At 39.8% G+C, this 17,862-nt stretch overlaps 2 protein-coding genes across 9 annotated transcripts in view; one reads left to right on the forward strand and one right to left on the reverse strand.

The window, feature by feature from the left end:
* The window catches only part of camk2d1 (calcium/calmodulin-dependent protein kinase (CaM kinase) II delta 1), a 107,432-nt gene that overhangs the window by 12,162 nt on the left and 77,408 nt on the right, over positions 1-17,862 (reverse strand). For 2 of the 8 annotated variants that reach the window (XM_079669790.1, XM_079669789.1), the window contains exons 9-15: positions 17,578-17,672; positions 16,460-16,582; positions 16,274-16,357; positions 13,532-13,574; positions 12,354-12,391; positions 4,206-4,265; positions 1,498-1,542 (exon numbers count right to left, since the gene is read on the reverse strand). In XM_079669790.1, coding sequence (XP_079525916.1) covers positions 1,498-1,542; positions 4,206-4,265; positions 12,354-12,391; positions 13,532-13,574; positions 16,274-16,357; positions 16,460-16,582; positions 17,578-17,672 — 488 coding nt within the window. The remainder of the gene's footprint in view (positions 1-1,497; positions 1,543-4,205; positions 4,266-12,353; positions 12,392-13,531; positions 13,575-16,273; positions 16,358-16,459; positions 16,583-17,577; positions 17,673-17,862) is intronic. The other 6 variants (XM_079669793.1, XM_079669794.1, XM_079669791.1 and 3 more) reach the window with 3 other exon arrangements.
* Positions 4,276-11,308, forward strand: LOC307032073 (E3 SUMO-protein ligase ZBED1-like). The gene is made up of 3 exons (XM_079669787.1): positions 4,276-8,541; positions 9,211-9,830; positions 9,999-11,308. The coding sequence occupies exons 1-3, from the start codon at positions 7,695-7,697 to the stop codon at positions 10,401-10,403; spliced, it is 1,872 nt and encodes a 623-aa protein (XP_079525913.1). The 5' UTR covers positions 4,276-7,694; the 3' UTR covers positions 10,404-11,308.

The raw sequence follows: 17,862 nt of genomic DNA on the forward strand, positions 1-17,862 counted from the left end.
AGATAGTGAGAGGAAACATGAAGAAACCATGCTGTGATAAAAGGGGAACTGCTTTTAGTTTGGTTTGGAGAGCGCCTTATGTATCTGGTAACACAGTGATGGCTTACATGAAGTCTAACTGGGTTAGAAACATCGTTGTAAAGAAGCCACCAGTTTATTTAGTGTATCTAAACTTCTGTTTGCAAACTTTTGGCTACACTTCTTTGACATTTGACACATACTAAGAGACACATTTTACAAATGGTAACACTGTTTCTAACTTAATGCAAACACACATTGCCATATGTGCAAAGATGTGTCAACATATCTACAATAGCACCATTTGAACAAAACTAAACACAATGTAGTGTATTAACTGTTTATTAGCTTGACTTCTTGTTCTTGATTCTTGACCTGTTTGACATGTTCCCAGATCTCAGGTATAACTTTCAGTAGACAAAACATAATGTAATGTATCCTTTGAATTGAAACTACATCTATAAAACATCTACAACACTTGTGAAATGGCACATCACTTTCTCAATGATCCTTCTGCTTGAGGATTAACCCACAGAAAGAAATAAAGCAGAATATGAAATAAGACGCACACTCTCTTCATGTACTGTATAAAGCTATACAACGCTTTAGGGCTGCTCGATTATGGCAAAAATCATAATCTCGATTATTTGGGTCAATAATTGTAATTGCGATTATTAAACGCGATTATTCATTGACTTTGAAAACATCCATTTATTGGGGAAAAAAATGTTGAACAGTATGTTTTTAACAGTTGATTACCCTGAACTTTAAAATAAATAAATAAAGTATTTAAAAAATAAATAAATAATAAAAAAATAATCGTTTTATTTAGATTACGTTGTTTTCGTAATCATTGCAAGCCATAATCGTAATCGCGATTAAAATATCATTAATTGAGCAGCCCTACAACACTTACTATGCCAAGGAACACACACTATATGCTACACTATGGGCTACAACACCACCATGTCACTGCACAAAGCAAAAGCATGCACATGATCCTACATTGTTATCTCATGGTCTATCCCTGACAGTATAGATCCATGAAATGTAGATTCATGGATCTGCACAGACGTGGCAGATGGGATTCTGTAAAGCGTTGGTGTCCATGGTATTGCATGGTCATCATTCTGTTCAGCATGCATAATCCCTTTGTCACTCAAGTATAAAACACTATCATTTTACAATGATAGTACGTGTTTTTTTTTGTAGATTGAAACATTTGCTACAGATATTACATGATAGATCAACATTGAGCGTAGTAAGTTAATCACACACGTGTAAGCATAATGTTGAGTCTCAGTATAACATGCAACAGTTGATACAACATTTCACAGCATTAGCATTGACCCGCATTCAGTCACATGATGACATGTGGATGACCACCAAAAGCACAAACACAACCCCAGCAGCAGCATGGAGGCTCTACCCTAAAAAGGCGCACACTCAGCAGCAGCCTCAGAGCAGCTCAGCTGATACCTTGTTTCCATCAGCCGGGTTGTGGATAACAGTAGTTTGAGGCTCCTGATTTAGAAGGACCAATAGTAGGAAGAAAGGTTGGTGCAGAACAAAGTGAGTTAGGAAAAGCTTGTGACAGAAGAGCATTTTGAAAGAAAGAACAAACAAGGACAAAGGGAAAACCGACATATTGAGAGGAAAGGAAGTCGGGTCTAAAACAGAATATTGAGCCACCACACGGGTTGTTAAGAAAATAGCAATATTGACGATTCCATGAACATTAAGTCAATTATATAAAGTATTCCACCACAAATGATCACGTTTTACCAAACACTGACGACAACATGAACACCATGGAAATAATTCGTAAACAAATGTATATTTCTTAAAACAGCGGAAGAACAAAATCACATTTTTCTACAGCTAAAACATTCTGAAAACATTCTTCTAAAAAACTAATTTCTCATTAAATGAAATGGCTTTCTCAATTACGCTTCGAGGGAAACTATTTTCCTTTTCCAATTCCGGATGCATTATTATACAGATTTACAGTAGGCAGAACGTCTACTGACTCGGTTAGGTTAAAAAAGATCATGGCTTGGGTTACCAAAATTAATTTGTGTACGATTTGAAATAGGTAAATCCTGGCTTTTGGTTCCACACAGGACACAGCAGGTGAGGGTCCGGTGTTGGTTTGATGCATTCATTGACTTCATCCTCCTTACTTTGCTCCCCAAACTATGATTAGCAACGTACGTGTGAACGTCCGAAACAAACGTAATCAGGGAGAACAAACGTTGCTGTAGAACACTAAAGGAGAATGCATTTTTTCTAGTAATGTCTTTTTTAAGGTTGGACAGGCATGCGTTTGACCATTTCCACACAACTCAACATCAAACAACCTGTGTAACTCTGAAGAGAATAACCCAATAATCACCATTTCCCACACATACATGCTTTTGCACTACAGGTTTTCCTGTCAATGGTGCTATACAGTATAGCTGTGTCCCAGCTGACAGGCTTTACTTTGACTAGAGTCCCTACAGAGCGAGTCTCTCTGCAGGTGAGCGCTCCGTCACTCTGATGATCACTCTGATGATGTGTGACAGTCTCCTGACAGAAGAGATCAGTCCCGAGTCAATCACATGATAATGCTACTGCCATTGCTGGATGTGTGCTGTAGGTTTGCATGAATATTATATATTTAACCGTGACTTTTTTCTATGTGAAAGTGAAGAAAAGGGAATCTGGAATCTCTCAGGGTTGGATGGCTGTGGAATCTCCCAGTTGTTTCTTCAGTATGAACTGTAATTTGCAACTGTGAGGAAAAAATGTCCTGTATGATAAAAAGTCTAGTTAGGATGCCTCCCTAGGGAGGTGTTCCAGGCACGTCCAACTGGGAAGAGATCAAGGGGTAGACCTAGAACCAGGTGGAGGGATTATATCTCTTCTCTGGCCTGGGAGCGCCTTGGGATCCCCCAGTCGGAGCTGGTTGATGTGGCCAGGGAAAGGAAAGTTTGGGGCTCTCTGCTGGAACTGCTACCTCCGCGACCCGACCACGGATAAGCGGGAGAAGATGGATGGATGGATGGATGATAAAAAGTCACAAGGTCAAAAAAAAAAAAAACTCAATAGGTTGGGAAATATAAGGATTTACTTTTCTTTCTATCCGTTTCTTGGCCATTCCATTTGAAGCTGGATTTATAACCCAGATTAGCATAACAACTGGAAGCAGAAGGGAACGGCTATATGCTACGTTACGCAATTCTTTATTGTCCCCATAAGGAAATGTCTTCTCTTGTTCTATCATGGGAACCCAGGAGGTAGGAGCTGGAATTCTGGGTGGAGAATGTGTGTGTTGCCCTCTGGTAAAACAATAACATGAACTTCTGCTCGACTCCGTAAGCCCTGCGACTACGCAAAAAATACAACCGCAGTTGAAGTCTAAAGCACAGACCTTCAACATGGACCCTGCTAGCCATTCCAAAGAGCATCTCCATTCTTCTGAAATTCACTAGTCCAACATGAATTCAGTGTGCCTAATCTGGACACAAACTGTACAGATTAAACAAAGCAAGACACGTCACAAGCATAATTGACACCAACAAATGACCATATTGAGGAGTCAACTACAACTCTGTTGGTGCATTTCAAAAACCTTTACATTACACTCTTAAAAAACTCTTTGAACAATTCACTTCCTGGTTCTGGGTCAACTTAAAAGAAACATAAATGTGGTGTGTTTTTTGTTCCCATTAGCAACAACGCTCTGGTTCAAGTCTCGCTTGGCTCATGGGTAATGTATTTTGTGGATCTATTTGGAATACCACAAAAAGAAAAAATAATGTTTAGTGGTTTAAAAAAATCGTTCTAACAGCAAACCAGAGTTGTCCCCAGTTTGGTTGACAACAACGGATTGAAGCCTGTTGGCCACAGTTTGACGTTTAATGGCACAAGGGTTGCCATTATCGCTATAATCAACAACAAAGGGAAATGAAGCCCATGTACAGCAATATGGCAATGCACTAAGCAACTGAGAGGTTACGAGAACTGCTCATGTTACAGAGGAATAAATACATTTGTGTTTTTTAAACTTTATGGAAAAACAACATTAAGTGAAAAAGAAGTGTGTGCCACAGAGCAGTATAATCCGACAGATGCCACTGACAGTGTGGACAGATACAGTCAGACAGACATGCACACATGCAGCGAGGCAGGAGACAGTGTACCAGAGAAGGAGTGGGGGCGGGCTCTTTGGGGCTGGTGACCACATTGGCCTTGTTGTTGATCTGAGTGACAGAGTGACAGACAGGTAGACAGACGGACAAGACTTAGTGTTTAAACAGTCAAGCAGCTGCTGTGGAGGGAAAAGTGGAACGTTGTTCAAGAAAAAGGCCAGTGGTCTGTGGTCCATCTAACATGGAACACTTTGAGTCTGAACATGGTCATATATCCCTGACAGTACAGAAAAACATCACCAACTTTTACAAAGGAAAGAGTTAATAACCAGCGCGTTCTTTCAGAGGCTCTTCCACTTATAGAGCTGGAGGAAGAGACAAATGACCTAATTACTCTGCAGAAGAATGATATATTAGGTACGAAATGACAGAAATTACTTTTCTATAATTGCATTTACCACAATTAAATCACATTATACCCTCTCTTTTCTAGTTGTAATATCTATTTTGCCCTTGAAAAGCTATTATGTCTGAGACTGATATGAGACAGCTGACACCAGATAGCATTCTTCAATATATTGATGCTCATAGTTTTACTCCAAAAATCAAATCAAATTTCATATTTGAAGAATGGGTTTTCAATTAATAGCTCAAATAATCGTGATAGAAATTGGGGATATATTGTATTACCTTATCATGTTACCCTAGCAGCTTTATGTCCGGCTATTAGCACGGTGGGGATTCAAGCTAACTGATTATGTCAGGTATGTACCTTTAATTAACTTTTGCTAACTATCTGTTTACATATCTGTAGTGATTTTATTGATTGGGTAGAAACAGTATATTGTAGAATATTCCTACAAGGCCTTCACAGCGGTGTGAGCTAGTATCTACAGCATACAGTAACCACCATCGTAACAGAAACCTGGAAAATGCTAACTGTGTACAGAAAACTTTGGCAAACGCATCATCATTTTCACAGGAAGTCGGGTTACTCTTTGTGGTATGAAAACATCACATCCTGAGCACAACCAGCATCATGGAAAAAGACTGAAAATATGTGAGCATGTAAACAGATTTCCCGAAACAGACTCAACAAAGCAGGAACAGGATACGAATCAGTGTCTTCAAAAGAACATGTTGGACTGTTGCCAATCACATATGAAAAGATCTGATTTTGAGTCTGATCATATAGCTTTAGTACTATATACCTGTATAAAAAAGATGACATCTACAGCTTTTTACTTTAACATTTAACTCACAAGTAATAGGGTAACATTTGGATCTCATCCATGTGATACTATTAGGAAAGCTACCTGGAAACCTAGCAGTAAATACAACTATCGACCACATGTTCAGGATTTATTCTTGTGCTGGGTAGACATAACATGACTGTTAACTATAGACAACATTTTTAACAACAGATGATTTTTCATTTAACACAAGTTTTCTGATTTATACAGACTTTTAAAATTTGACTTGTGGGCGTAATCTGTTTAAATACATCTAGTCTGTACCTAATAACACAAGGTAAAAGCACTGCCCTTAGTTTGTCTAATGATGCAGGGCCTCAGCCTCAGATACTGAGTCCAAAACCACCATCTGGACCTGACACTACAGACAAGGTTTTGCATTAAGTGGATTTATTCAGTAACTTTGTTGGGTCCAAAAATGATCCGATTTAAAAATAGAAGTAAAACTCTTTAAAATCAGTCAATATAAATCTATATACAGTGTGAACAGATTACCCCAGTATCCCAGCAGCATAAAGGAAGTGGAGCCACACTTCCTGTATGCTGTCTGTAAGTCATGTAGTGTCTTGCCAGCCTGAAGCTGCTGTGTTGGGATTCAAACACAATGGTTTCTACTGCTGACTAACTACCACTGCAGGAGTCAGCTGCTAACAGGCAGCAGCAGGCATACCCTGAAATACTCCACACCGTCCGTCCTCCTTTTCTGCGGTGGGCAGCCACAACACATCAGAGGAGAGGAAATTATCCTGACTGTGAAACACCACCTCACACCCACATGTGCCACAGCTTTTACAATCTTAAGGCTTGTTAAGAACACACAGGTAACAGATCAGCCCTTAATAATTACATTAAACAGAGGTGGAGTAAATATTCAGATCCTTTACTTATGTAAATAACGAGTACTCAAATGTAAAAATACTCCATTACAAGTAAAAGTATTGCATTAACAATGGTACTCAAGTAAAATTATTTAAGCATGATCAGGAAAATGTACGTTAAATATTAGGAGTACAAGTACTCATTACAGGAAAAAAAACAATAAATATTTAAATGAAAGAAGAAATCATTCACCTTTGAAAAAACTGTGAAATATATTTACACAAAAAATTACATAAACAATTACTATAATTGCTGCCGGATTATTGTTTAGTCAACCCACTGCTAGTTTGTGTAAATATAGTTTTGAATAGTTTAATCTACATCAAAACACCTTATTTTAAAAATTCTTTATACATTTTGTGTGTAAAAAAATCTAAATTTATAAATAAAGTATTAACTCAGTAAAAAGTACAATCGCTTTGAATTGTATTAGACTCTAGTATAAGTATAAAGTACCTCAAAAGGACTTGAGTAAATGTACTTTGATACTTCCCACCTCTGGTCATCAACCATTCAACGCAGTGTCTTTAGCAGTGGTTGAAACCATTCAAAGAACATGAACTCATTGGGTGTGATGGGAAACTTCTACTCCGTTTGGAATAAAGAGTGATGTGGAGAGTTAAAGTGAAGTCATTCAAGTCATTGAGAAGACAAACAGGGGACAACAGGAAGAAAAGCACATGAATCATTCAGGCAGCTCCATTATAAGGGAGGTACCTGTTTAACATGGGCACTGCAAAGGAAAGGACCTGAAGAGGATGCAGTGGGATTCAGACTTTTCAGATCAAATTACTTTGAATCCCCATAAAACTTTGCAGCTCCAGTCTTTTTTAGGTTGTTTCACTCCGCCTACACTGCGTTACTATAGTTACTACCCCAGTTCCTAAACTGTAATGGAAACGCAGCATAAAGTTAGCCTGGCCTAACAAGGCCTAACTATACCGTACTAAGCCGAGTGAGGCCCTGCAATGGCAATGCACCATAACAGAACATTTAGAACACACTGAAGCCAATAACAGTGCAGATAATGTGCTCTGTGAGCACAATCTGCATTCATCAGATTGTCTTTGGACTATTTAGTAATGCATTTACTAGAGTTCTACAATTCTCGAAACACTTCAATGGTTGACATTTAGGACAGTTTATCATCTAGTTACTCTAGTACAACCAAATTAGGGCTGAACGATCTATCGTTTTAGACCGAAAATCGCGATCTCAGACAACACGATTTTGGGATCGTCAAAGCTGCGGTTTTTCTTGGTGCATAATAATAATAATTTCGTCAATAATTTCACATGAATGCCCAAGGCTCTGTGCCAGCTACCAATCAGAAAGCTGCAGCCTGCGCGTGACCAGATGACGTGTTCTCCACCCCAATCAGTGTGTAGCTCGTCATTAAATTTCAAGCATGGCAGAAGCGGGAGCAGAAGCGGAGCCGACTAAATTAATACCAAAAAGAAACAGCACGTCGGTCATTTGGCAGTATTTTGGATTTGAGGATGATGATGAACACCAGAAACAGGTGATGTGCCAAACATCTCGTGTAAAAGTGGCTACATCGGCTGGCAATACCACCAATTTACATCGCCACTTGAGAGTTCACCACCTGAACTTGTATGAGCAGTGCATGGCGAAAAAGAACCGTGAAACATCAAGCAGCAGCCATACTTCGGCAAGTCAGCCAACAATAACATCATCGTTCGCCAGTGTGACGCCTTATGAAAAAACTAGCCGAAGACACAAGGAGATTACCGCTGCCGTAACGACTTACATATCGAAGGACATGGTGTCTGTAAACACAGTGACCAAAGACGCATTTAAAAGTTTGCTACGCACAATGGATAAGAGGTATGTTCTGCCCTCCCGCACATACTTCAATCAAGTTGCCATCCCACAGCTCTACACAGAATGTAAGGCCAAAGTTCTAAATGATCTGGAAAACACTGAGTTTTATGCGTCAACTACTGATCTGTGGTCAAGCAGAACGACCGAGCCCTACATGAGTTTGACCGTGCATTTCGTCAACGCCAACTTCGAGTTGTGTAGCCGCTGCCTGCAGACAGCATACTTCCCCACTGACCATACAGGAGAGAATATTGCCATGGGGCTGAAGGAGTGCTTGGCCAACTGGGGTCTAAAAGAAGAGGCCCAGACGTGCATAACAACAGACAACGCTACAAATATGATCAAAGCAATGGAACTTAACCAATGGACCAGACTGCAGTGCTTCGGACACAGGCTGCATCTTGCAATTGGTAAGTACAAGAATGTGTGTTCGTGCGAGTGTGTATGTTTACAAAGTTACTACAAGTGTGAGAGTTCGTATTATCCTCGCAGAGGCCCTAGTCTCTGCTATATTACTCTGCCCTCAAACACAGTTGGGAGGGGGGAGGGACGAAGCACCGAGAGGTTTGTTGTCAAGCTGTAGTTAGCTGACCAACTGTTAGCGCAATGCTACTTTAACATACTGTTTATCCTAGTGAGAAAAATGAACCCTTTCATGGGTAAACTTTAAAACCTCCCAATACTGCTTGCTTCTGTTTAATTGCGGATTGCCGAGAGATGCAAAGGCGGTCTCCCCTATTTTTGAAGCCCTTACTAATGGGTCAATGACGTTTTTGTAGTAGCAGATGTCAGGGTGGTGCAACCACAGCCGATGCCACTATATTACGAATTAAATGATTTTTTGTTTTTTAGTGGAATATCTAAAAAGCATATTCCTTGCTTGTACATTAATTACCAATTACAAATTAATTTATGGGCAATAACTTACTGCGGTAGTACCACCTGACGTCTGCTGCTAAAAAAACGTCATTGAACTTAATACAAGATGACAACAGATGTAATCAATATGTTATGAATTCTGTGTTATGAGCTATCCTTATGGCTTTTCATACTGTAATACATGTAATGTTTTCCACCAGAAAATGCTGTCAAAGATGATCAAAGAATCAAACGGGCCACAGGACTTTGCAAGCAGCTGGTTGCGGTCTTCACTCACAGCTGGAAGAAGAAGAGGGCATTCAAACAGGCACAGCAAGACTTAAACCTACCTCAACAGTCACTGGTCACTGAATGTCCGACACGATGGGGCTCCCGGCAGAAAATGATTGGGAGGGTGTTGGAGCAGAGCAAGGCACTGTGCCAGGTTCTGTCTGAAGACAGGAAGACGCGGCACCTGATCCCCACTTGGCAAGACATAGATGTACTTGAATCTGTAAACAATGCCCTCGGTCCTCTTCAGGAGTTCACAGACGCCCTCTCAGGTGAGGACTACGTAAGCGTGTCATACCTGAAGCCAGTGCTCCATCTCCTCAGAACAGCAACGCTTGCTGAAACTGACCAGGACACGAATCTCACCAAGGAGATCAAATCAAGAGCTCTCCACTACATTGAAGAGAAATACAGCGACCCAGTGACACAGGAGCCCTTGGACATCACATCCTTCCTTGATCCAAGATTCAAGACAAGCTACATAAGCGAAGAGAATGTCCCATACATCAAAGACAGAGTGAAGATGGAAATGGAACAGGTGGCACAAAAGGTAAGCTGTCCTTTTTCTTTGTTGTTTCAAAATAAAACGAAAAGTTGTATTTTTAGTTTTTTTTAACTATACTCTACTGACATTTTAAACTTTTAGACAAAATGCCTCGTTGGTCTTAATCACAACTGATAGCAAAACATTGATGCCTCTTATTGCTGTGTGTTGTAGGAGCAGAGGGCTTGTGTCACAACCCATACCATGCCCCTGAGTGCAGAAGAAGAACCACCATCCACCTCTACAAAACGAAAGCGGTCACTGGGCAGCTTTTTTAAGACCAAGGTGGTCCCTGCTTCCTCTACTGTGCAGTTGGAGGATACCATTAAAGCAGAACTGGACAACTACCTCATAACTCCTACCATTGATGGAGAGCAAGATCCACTGGCCTGGTGGAGAGTGCGCAATGTCAACTTCCCATGGCTTAGCAAGTTGGCTCGTAAGTACCTTTGCATACCAGCAACGAGTGCACCATCAGAGAGACTGTTCAGTGCCAGTGGCAATATTGTCACATGTCAGCGTGCATGTCTGAAGCCAGCAAAGGTTGACATGTTGGTTTTCTTGGCCAAAAATCTCTGAAGGGATGAAGGGGAAGATTTATTGATTTTTGTTGTTGTTCTTCTGCACTTTGCCCTGAAATCTCTTATCGGCACCTTACGGCCCGTCTACACTACAGGCATGAAAAAATCTTGGAGCTGGGCGTGTCTGAAGCTTGGCGATTTTTTGCGAGCAACCAATCACATGAACCTCCCGCCCCTGACATACAAAGCAATAGCAATGTTAAAACGAAGTAAACTGGATATAAACTCTCCAAACAGGCGAAAAAACTATCAGTTTCACCCACTGTCTCTGCCACCTCCCTCCATGCCTGGTTCCTCCGGTTTGTATCCCGGTAAATAGTTCCGGTCGTAAAGAACCGGGTGATTTGCTACCGTAATATCTCGTTTGGAATATGAGGAAATTAACTGCGGTCTGGCTCTCCCAGCTTGCACGCGGTTTGACTGGCTGCGCTTGCACTGGCGGGATTTGCATAAACGGGATTTCATTGGCTGATGCCAAGCATCGAGCCTCAAAAGTTGAACATTGTTCAACTTTTGATGCCGATAGATGCTCGTGATGCTTGCAAAGCCATGCCATGCTCCCCACAATGCAGTTCGGCGAAGATTAAAAATCTTGTACGTCACCCCATTCAAGTGAATGGGCGAAGCGTTGAAAGCATTTTTTGATGCCTGTAGTGTAGACGTACCGTTACCCTGACATGTCTTTGTTCCATTAAAAAAGATGTTCACTCTTTTTTACTTATCTTTTGTATACAGACTAGATGTAAAATAATTTAACCAGTTTGACATCTTTTCTTGATGAGGAAAATGTAGGGTAATTTAAACTTTTTAAATTATTATGATTATTATTATGATTTATTTTTACTACCTTTACATTTTACTTCCTCTTGCCACTTTATTTGAAGAAGAAGCACAGGTTTCTGAATACACGGGTTGAATATCTGTAACTGCTGCTGATGTTCATAAGCTAGCTCCTTTGAGCCATTTTGCACTACTTTTAAGGTAAGACTTCTTTTTTTCCTCCACTTTGTTGTTATAAGTTATAATTTGTATGTAGCCTACGTTATTTTACAAAAGTGCAATTATTTTGATGCTGCTGAGCCATTGATCTTTTTAATGCTTGATATTTTGTTAATAAACAGTCTTGCATTTGAAATCTGTTGCCAGCCGTTTTCATTCTTGCATTATCTTAATGAAATTCATTGTTTTAATTAATTTACACTGAAACTTGATTTAAAGAAAATAAATCGTGGTTGAAATCGAAACCGCAATCTCTGCCAGAAAAATCGCAATTTCAATTTTTTCTTTAAATCGTTCAGCCCTAAACCAAATCATTGGAAACACTTTACGTTTTCAGCTTTAGGCCACACACACACACACACACACACACACACACACACACACACACACACACACACACACACACACACACACACACACACACACACACACACACACACACACACACACACACACACACACACACACACACACACACACACACACACACACACACACACACACACACACACACACACACACACACACACACACACACACACACACACACACACACACACACACACACACACACACACACACACACACACACACACACACACACACACACACACACACACACACGAGAATGACAGAGAGATAAAGCCTCCGATCATCATTTAATCACGGGTTATTAGTTTCCAGCAGTTTCCTGCTCACACAGAAGATCCTCCTCCTCTCACACAGATTGACAATGCAGAGGGGGGGAAACATGTGTCACACGCACTCAGGAAAGATTTGCTCACAGAGGAAACTCCAGCTCCTGTTTTTGCTGGAGCAGTGTGGCCTGAGGTCAGGACCCACAGCTGTGTATCAGAGAACTCTGAGAGGCATGGCTGTGTGTGAAACGTGTCTGAAACACACCTTTTTTTTCTCATTTAGAAAGTGTGGAAAGGGAAGCTGAACTTACTTTGACTCCATCTGCTTTTTTGTTCAGCAGGCTCTTGGCTGGTGTGGAGAAATAGAAAACAATGCAAGCAAAAAACAAGCAAACTTAAAGTGGGTCGTACTAAAATAAGACTCAGAAGAGAAAAATGTAAATTAAAGCAGGCGATAAATAAACTGAGTGAATCATTAACCTGGAACATGCAATAACATCCATCAGAGTGGTTTGCTTTCACTTTCTCCTCCCATTTTCACTCTAGCATGTAAAAGTTTTATCTAAAAAAATACTACAGAAACAGCCATGCTTTGTAAGTACACTGTACAAACTGAAACGTCGACTTTAGTTAAATGTATTATTTCAACAGATTGCACATAACTGTATTAGGTTAGCTGAAAGCAATAATATTCAGTTGAACCTAATGTGTTTATTCCAACTTAATATTTTTGCTTTCATCTAATGGACATTAACAATAAAACAGAATATTGTTGTTCTATTTTTAGACACATCTCGTGATCGACTGGTTGGGCACCCCTGATCTAACCTAATACTATATTGTGTAATCTGTTGATACCTTCAACTAAAGTCAACGTTTCAGTTTTTTATCGGTTTAGTTTAGGGGGGGGGGGGGGGGGGGGGGTTGGTGTTATGTTGGTTGGGGGTTGGTGCATTCTCCAAGGCAGTGAGGAGTTGTTATCAGTAGGATTGATTTGTGGAAGATGTATGTTTAGTAACTGATTGACTGTATTGACATAAAATATCTTTAAGATAATAGAGCTCTATAAGTCTTTAAGAATAACTCTTACCTATCACATGAGTTGCCAACCGAGAGGGAAGGAAGGGAAACAGAAACACAATAAAGGTCATAATAGTGACAGTTTAGAACAATATAATGGATGTGAATGAAACAAACGTTATTGTCATTTGTCAGAGAAACTTCAATATTGTTGAATTCAGTTTGAACATTTTGCCCTTTAAAGGGACCAGAAGATGGCACTGAATCAATCTGCATGCTTCAGTATTTATTTCAGTGAAAAAGGAGTACAGGCTAAAGGCCATCAGAATGGAATCAAAGCTGCCATCAAAAGGACAGCATCTAAAGAAGACCTAAATGAATTACTATAAAGTAAAACTTGTCAAAAACCTCTAGCTTTGACATTGAAGGGAGCCATGTTTCAGGCTGGTCCACACTGGTTCAGTCTTACCTGAGAAGTTACGAGTGGCCAGCATCGTAGTCAGAATAGCACCCTGCAGAGAGGCGGGACATTAGAGTAGCTCTGTTTGGATTGGCTTGAAGGTTAAGTATGTCTAGAACTCTCTAAGTCCTCACTCGCACTAATAAAGTGGATCAGTCCTATTCTGAAGTCTTTACACTGGCTTCCTGTCTGTCAAATAACTGATTTCAAAATACTGCTGCTGGTTTATAAACAGGGGTGCACATCACTTTTTTGCCCTGGTTCTCAAAGGAGCACCTGGAGATGTTGCTTGGTGCTCATCCTTAAAATGAAATAAAATGTAACTTTTGAGGGGGTCTTGACTTTATTTGCCAGACACACGGCACTGAACACACATGCAGAGGTGAACACAGAACACACATGCAGAGGTGAACACAGGACAACATTAGCACGACCAGTAATCCTACAAGCTGTCATCACTACCCTCCTGACTGTTCTCCTCACTGTCTTCCTCTCTGTCAGACATGGTAGCTGATGATGTAGGCCTACTTCTTTCTCTCTGGTTGAGTCTGCGATTAGCTGCTTGCATCCACAAGTCAACAGCTGGTTTTGGGTCAAAAATCTCTGTTGTCATCTTAGACAAGTGGATGTAATCAAATAAGTGTATGTGAACATAACCAATAACCTACCATAGCCAATAACAAATTAATGTAACTTATTTTATATATGTTGTTCATTCATATCTTATTTTACCTTAACATTTATTTATTTATGCATTTTTTTTTATCTCCAGTTGTAAAGGATATTTTTGGTTACTGTCCTATAGTATACATTGGAAAGATTTCAAACCTGTTTATCCCAATAATTATAAAGGAGTGCCTTGGAAATATGTGTTTACATAAATTGTGACCAAACCGTTTGAACTTAGACTAAAGTTAACTATCTAAACACTCAAGAGTCCTTTACCTCACTGAGCTGTAGTTATCAGCCTCTCAGTTTGACTGGAGAGGACTCCACATTATTGTAGAAACATCTTCTTCTTATATCCGTTAGAGCAGCTAGCACCAGATTCTAATAACAACAGCGCCGGTACCGGGTGGTGCGCCCTTCTCTCTCTCCATCGCTCACTCGCATTTTGGCTGTGAGCTGCGGGCGCCAGATAAACCAACATCCCCCATTTTCATCACTTACAGCACCCATCGTACAGGGCAATGAAACGTGTAACCGGGGTGAAAAGGGTGTTACATTTACTTAATTATGAATATTGTTACATCAAGGCCGAAAATTAGGATGAGCCCCAACGGTCAAAAATGTTTTTTTCCCTCCCAGAACTGCCAGCGCAGCACCTCCCCAGATCTGGCGCCCTAGGCGAACATCTAGCCAGTGCTACGGGCCGGCCCTGAGTTCATATCTATGGTTCATATGCAACTCGCAAATATCTCTCTCTCTCTCTCTCTCTCTCTCTCTCTCTCTCTCTCTCTCTCCTCTCTTCTCTCTCCTCTCTTTTCTCTCCTCTCTTTTCTCTCCTCTCTTCTCTCCCTTCTCTCTCAATGTTGGTACGCAAATGCGCCTTTTTTCAAATGACCCAGTGCTCTTTTTTTGGCGGAGGTGCGCTTGCGCACCTGCGCACCAGTTATGTGCAGCCCTGTTTATAAAGCATTGAATGGTTTAGGCCCAAAATACATTTCTGACCTCCTGCTAAATTATGAACCATCCATAACTCTCAGGTCTTCTGGTCTGCTTTCTGTCCCCAGAGTCAGAACTAAACATGGAGAAGTTCAGTTATTATGCTTCAAACATCTGAAAAAAACTCTCAGAATCCCGTGTGTGTGTGTGGTCCTTTTAAATCCAGGCTGAAGACTTTTATTTTTGCTTTTAATCGAACTATTCATATCTCACACTGCACTTTAACTATTATTCATGTATTTTATGTATTATCTTGTTTTATATTTATTTTATTATTATTATTGTTTTTAAATGACATTTTATATATCTTTTTCTGCTACTCTATTTCTTAAAGGTCCCATGTCATGCTTTTCTGGTTATTACCCGTCCCCTTGTGTGTTATGAAGGTGGGCAGGAGCTCCAACAAGGCGTTTAGGACAGAGAGTGAAATTCAGTGAATACACATGCTATACAGAGATGCTGTATGAGAAAACCAATGTGAGTTTGGAACATTGAACAATGTAAATCTATTCTAGTAGACCTCAACAATGGAATTGTGATCAGTAGAAATGGCCATGACATGGGACATTTAATGCTCAATCTTAGTAAAGCACTTTGAATTGTCTTGTGTTGAAAGCTTCTATATAAATAAACTTGCCTATAACTGGATTTAGCATATTTCTTTTTGAAAACTTGAGCACCGCGAGAACTCAAAGTCTTGCCAAGTACTTTCAGAATATGTCTTTACACTTGATATAAGACCTAGTAATTTAGGAAGTAACCAGCAGTGATGTAGGGCCTTGCTTTTAGACACTGCATCTAAAGTATCTAATTGAGTCAAAGACTCAAAGTTGTATCTCGGATTAAACCATTTTCACATTTCTATTGGAAAATCACCCACTAACATCAGAAAACAGAACACTTTCGAGCATTTGCGGCATTTCCTGATTCTGGTAAATATAATTCAAAATACAAGATGTACTGTATGTTCTAAATATCCAATCTTAATTCAAGAAATATTTTCCTTATTACAAGCAAAAACACCTTGTTTGATCATTTTTGTACTTGTTTTTGAAACAGCATTTTTCCCAGTGAGAGCTCACTCACTTTAAGTTTCCTCCTAGCGTTGAACTTCTTCAGGCACTCCACAGTCTCCTGTCTGTGCATCATGGACGCCACAGTGGAGCGTTGCTGTGAAAAACAGAAAAAGGAGAGTGATGGAATAAGTCGTGTTCACAGTCATGCTTTTAGTGTTGACCCAAGATATGAAATGTGTGAGTGTGTGACACCTACGCAGATCCAGGGGTGTTTGAGTGCGTCTGTGGCTGTCACTCTCTTGGCGGGGTTGATGGTCAGCATCTTGTTGATCAGGTCTTTGGCCTCTGGAGTCACTGTGTCCCACTCAGGAGAGGGGAACTGGGGGAATGACATCACACAAACCAGTTACAATGGCCCACCAACCACTGCAGAGTCAACATGCATCAAATACAGAGGCACTGCATGTGTCCTTGAAGCTTGGCAAAAGTGTTGAATGCATTCCCTTCCTCATAAAACATCCAAGCCTTTTTACATTCTTACATTAAACACCTGCATTGTTTTTTGCTGGCTTGCAGTTGTCTTCACATCTGGCCAGTGACAATTTGTATTCATGCTTTAACATCAACAAACTGTAGAGTTGTGTATCGGCATGAAAAAAAAAAAACGGGCCGACAAACTCAGCATTGTTTTATTTTAATGTTTTAAAGAAGAGAATCATTGGCAGGAATGTGTATGATGTCATCTGTGTGCTCGTGTGTGTGTGTGTACGTGTACGTGTACGTGTGTGTGTGTGTGTGTGTGTGTGTGTGTGTGTATCAATGATGCAACAAACTAAACGGGGACACAACCTTTGAAACAATTATGGGTACAAATCATCGATATGCTTAATATCTCAAGTGATATTTCACTTTCTTTTGAGTAAGTAACTGAATGTGTGTGTGTCAGGTAGGGCTGCTCGATTATGGCAAAAATCATAATCTCAATTATTTGGGTCAATAATTGTAATTGAGATTATTCATTGATTTTGAAAACATCCATTTATTGGAGAAATTTTTTTTGAACAGTATGTTTTTAACAGTTGATTACCCTGAACTTTAAGTATAATTCAACTGAAAAACCCAAAAAAAAAAATGTATTTATAAAAAAAAATTTTATAAAATAAAAAAATTATCGTTTAAGTATATATGAATTTTAAGTATAATCCAACTGAAAAACCCCCCAAAAAAAATGTATTTACAAAAAAAAATAATAAAAAAATAATCGTTTTATTTCGATTATGTTGTTTTCGTAATCGTTGCAAGCCATAATCGTAATCTCGATTCAAATACGATACTGAGATAATTGAGCAGCCCTAGTGTCAGGACGAAACTCACATCATAAGCTCCAGCTTTAATCTGTTGGTAGAGTCTGTGCTGGTCCTCATCCCAGAATGGAGGATATCCAACCAGGAGGATGTAAAGGATCACACCTGCACAAACACACACAAAACACCAAGAACAAAAACAGTTTTAGTTTTATGTATTTGCTTTACTTAAAGTGGACCTATCATGCAAAATGCACTTTTGTACGTCTTTTATACATGAATATTTGTCCCCTTTGCTAAATAGACAGTGTTAGCCCCCATCTTTTGGGATTTCAGATTATAATTATCCAAATAG

The sequence above is a fragment of the Notothenia rossii genome, assembly GCF_949606895.1.
Source record: "Notothenia rossii genome assembly, chromosome: 3".
NCBI lineage: Eukaryota > Metazoa > Chordata > Actinopteri > Perciformes > Nototheniidae > Notothenia > Notothenia rossii.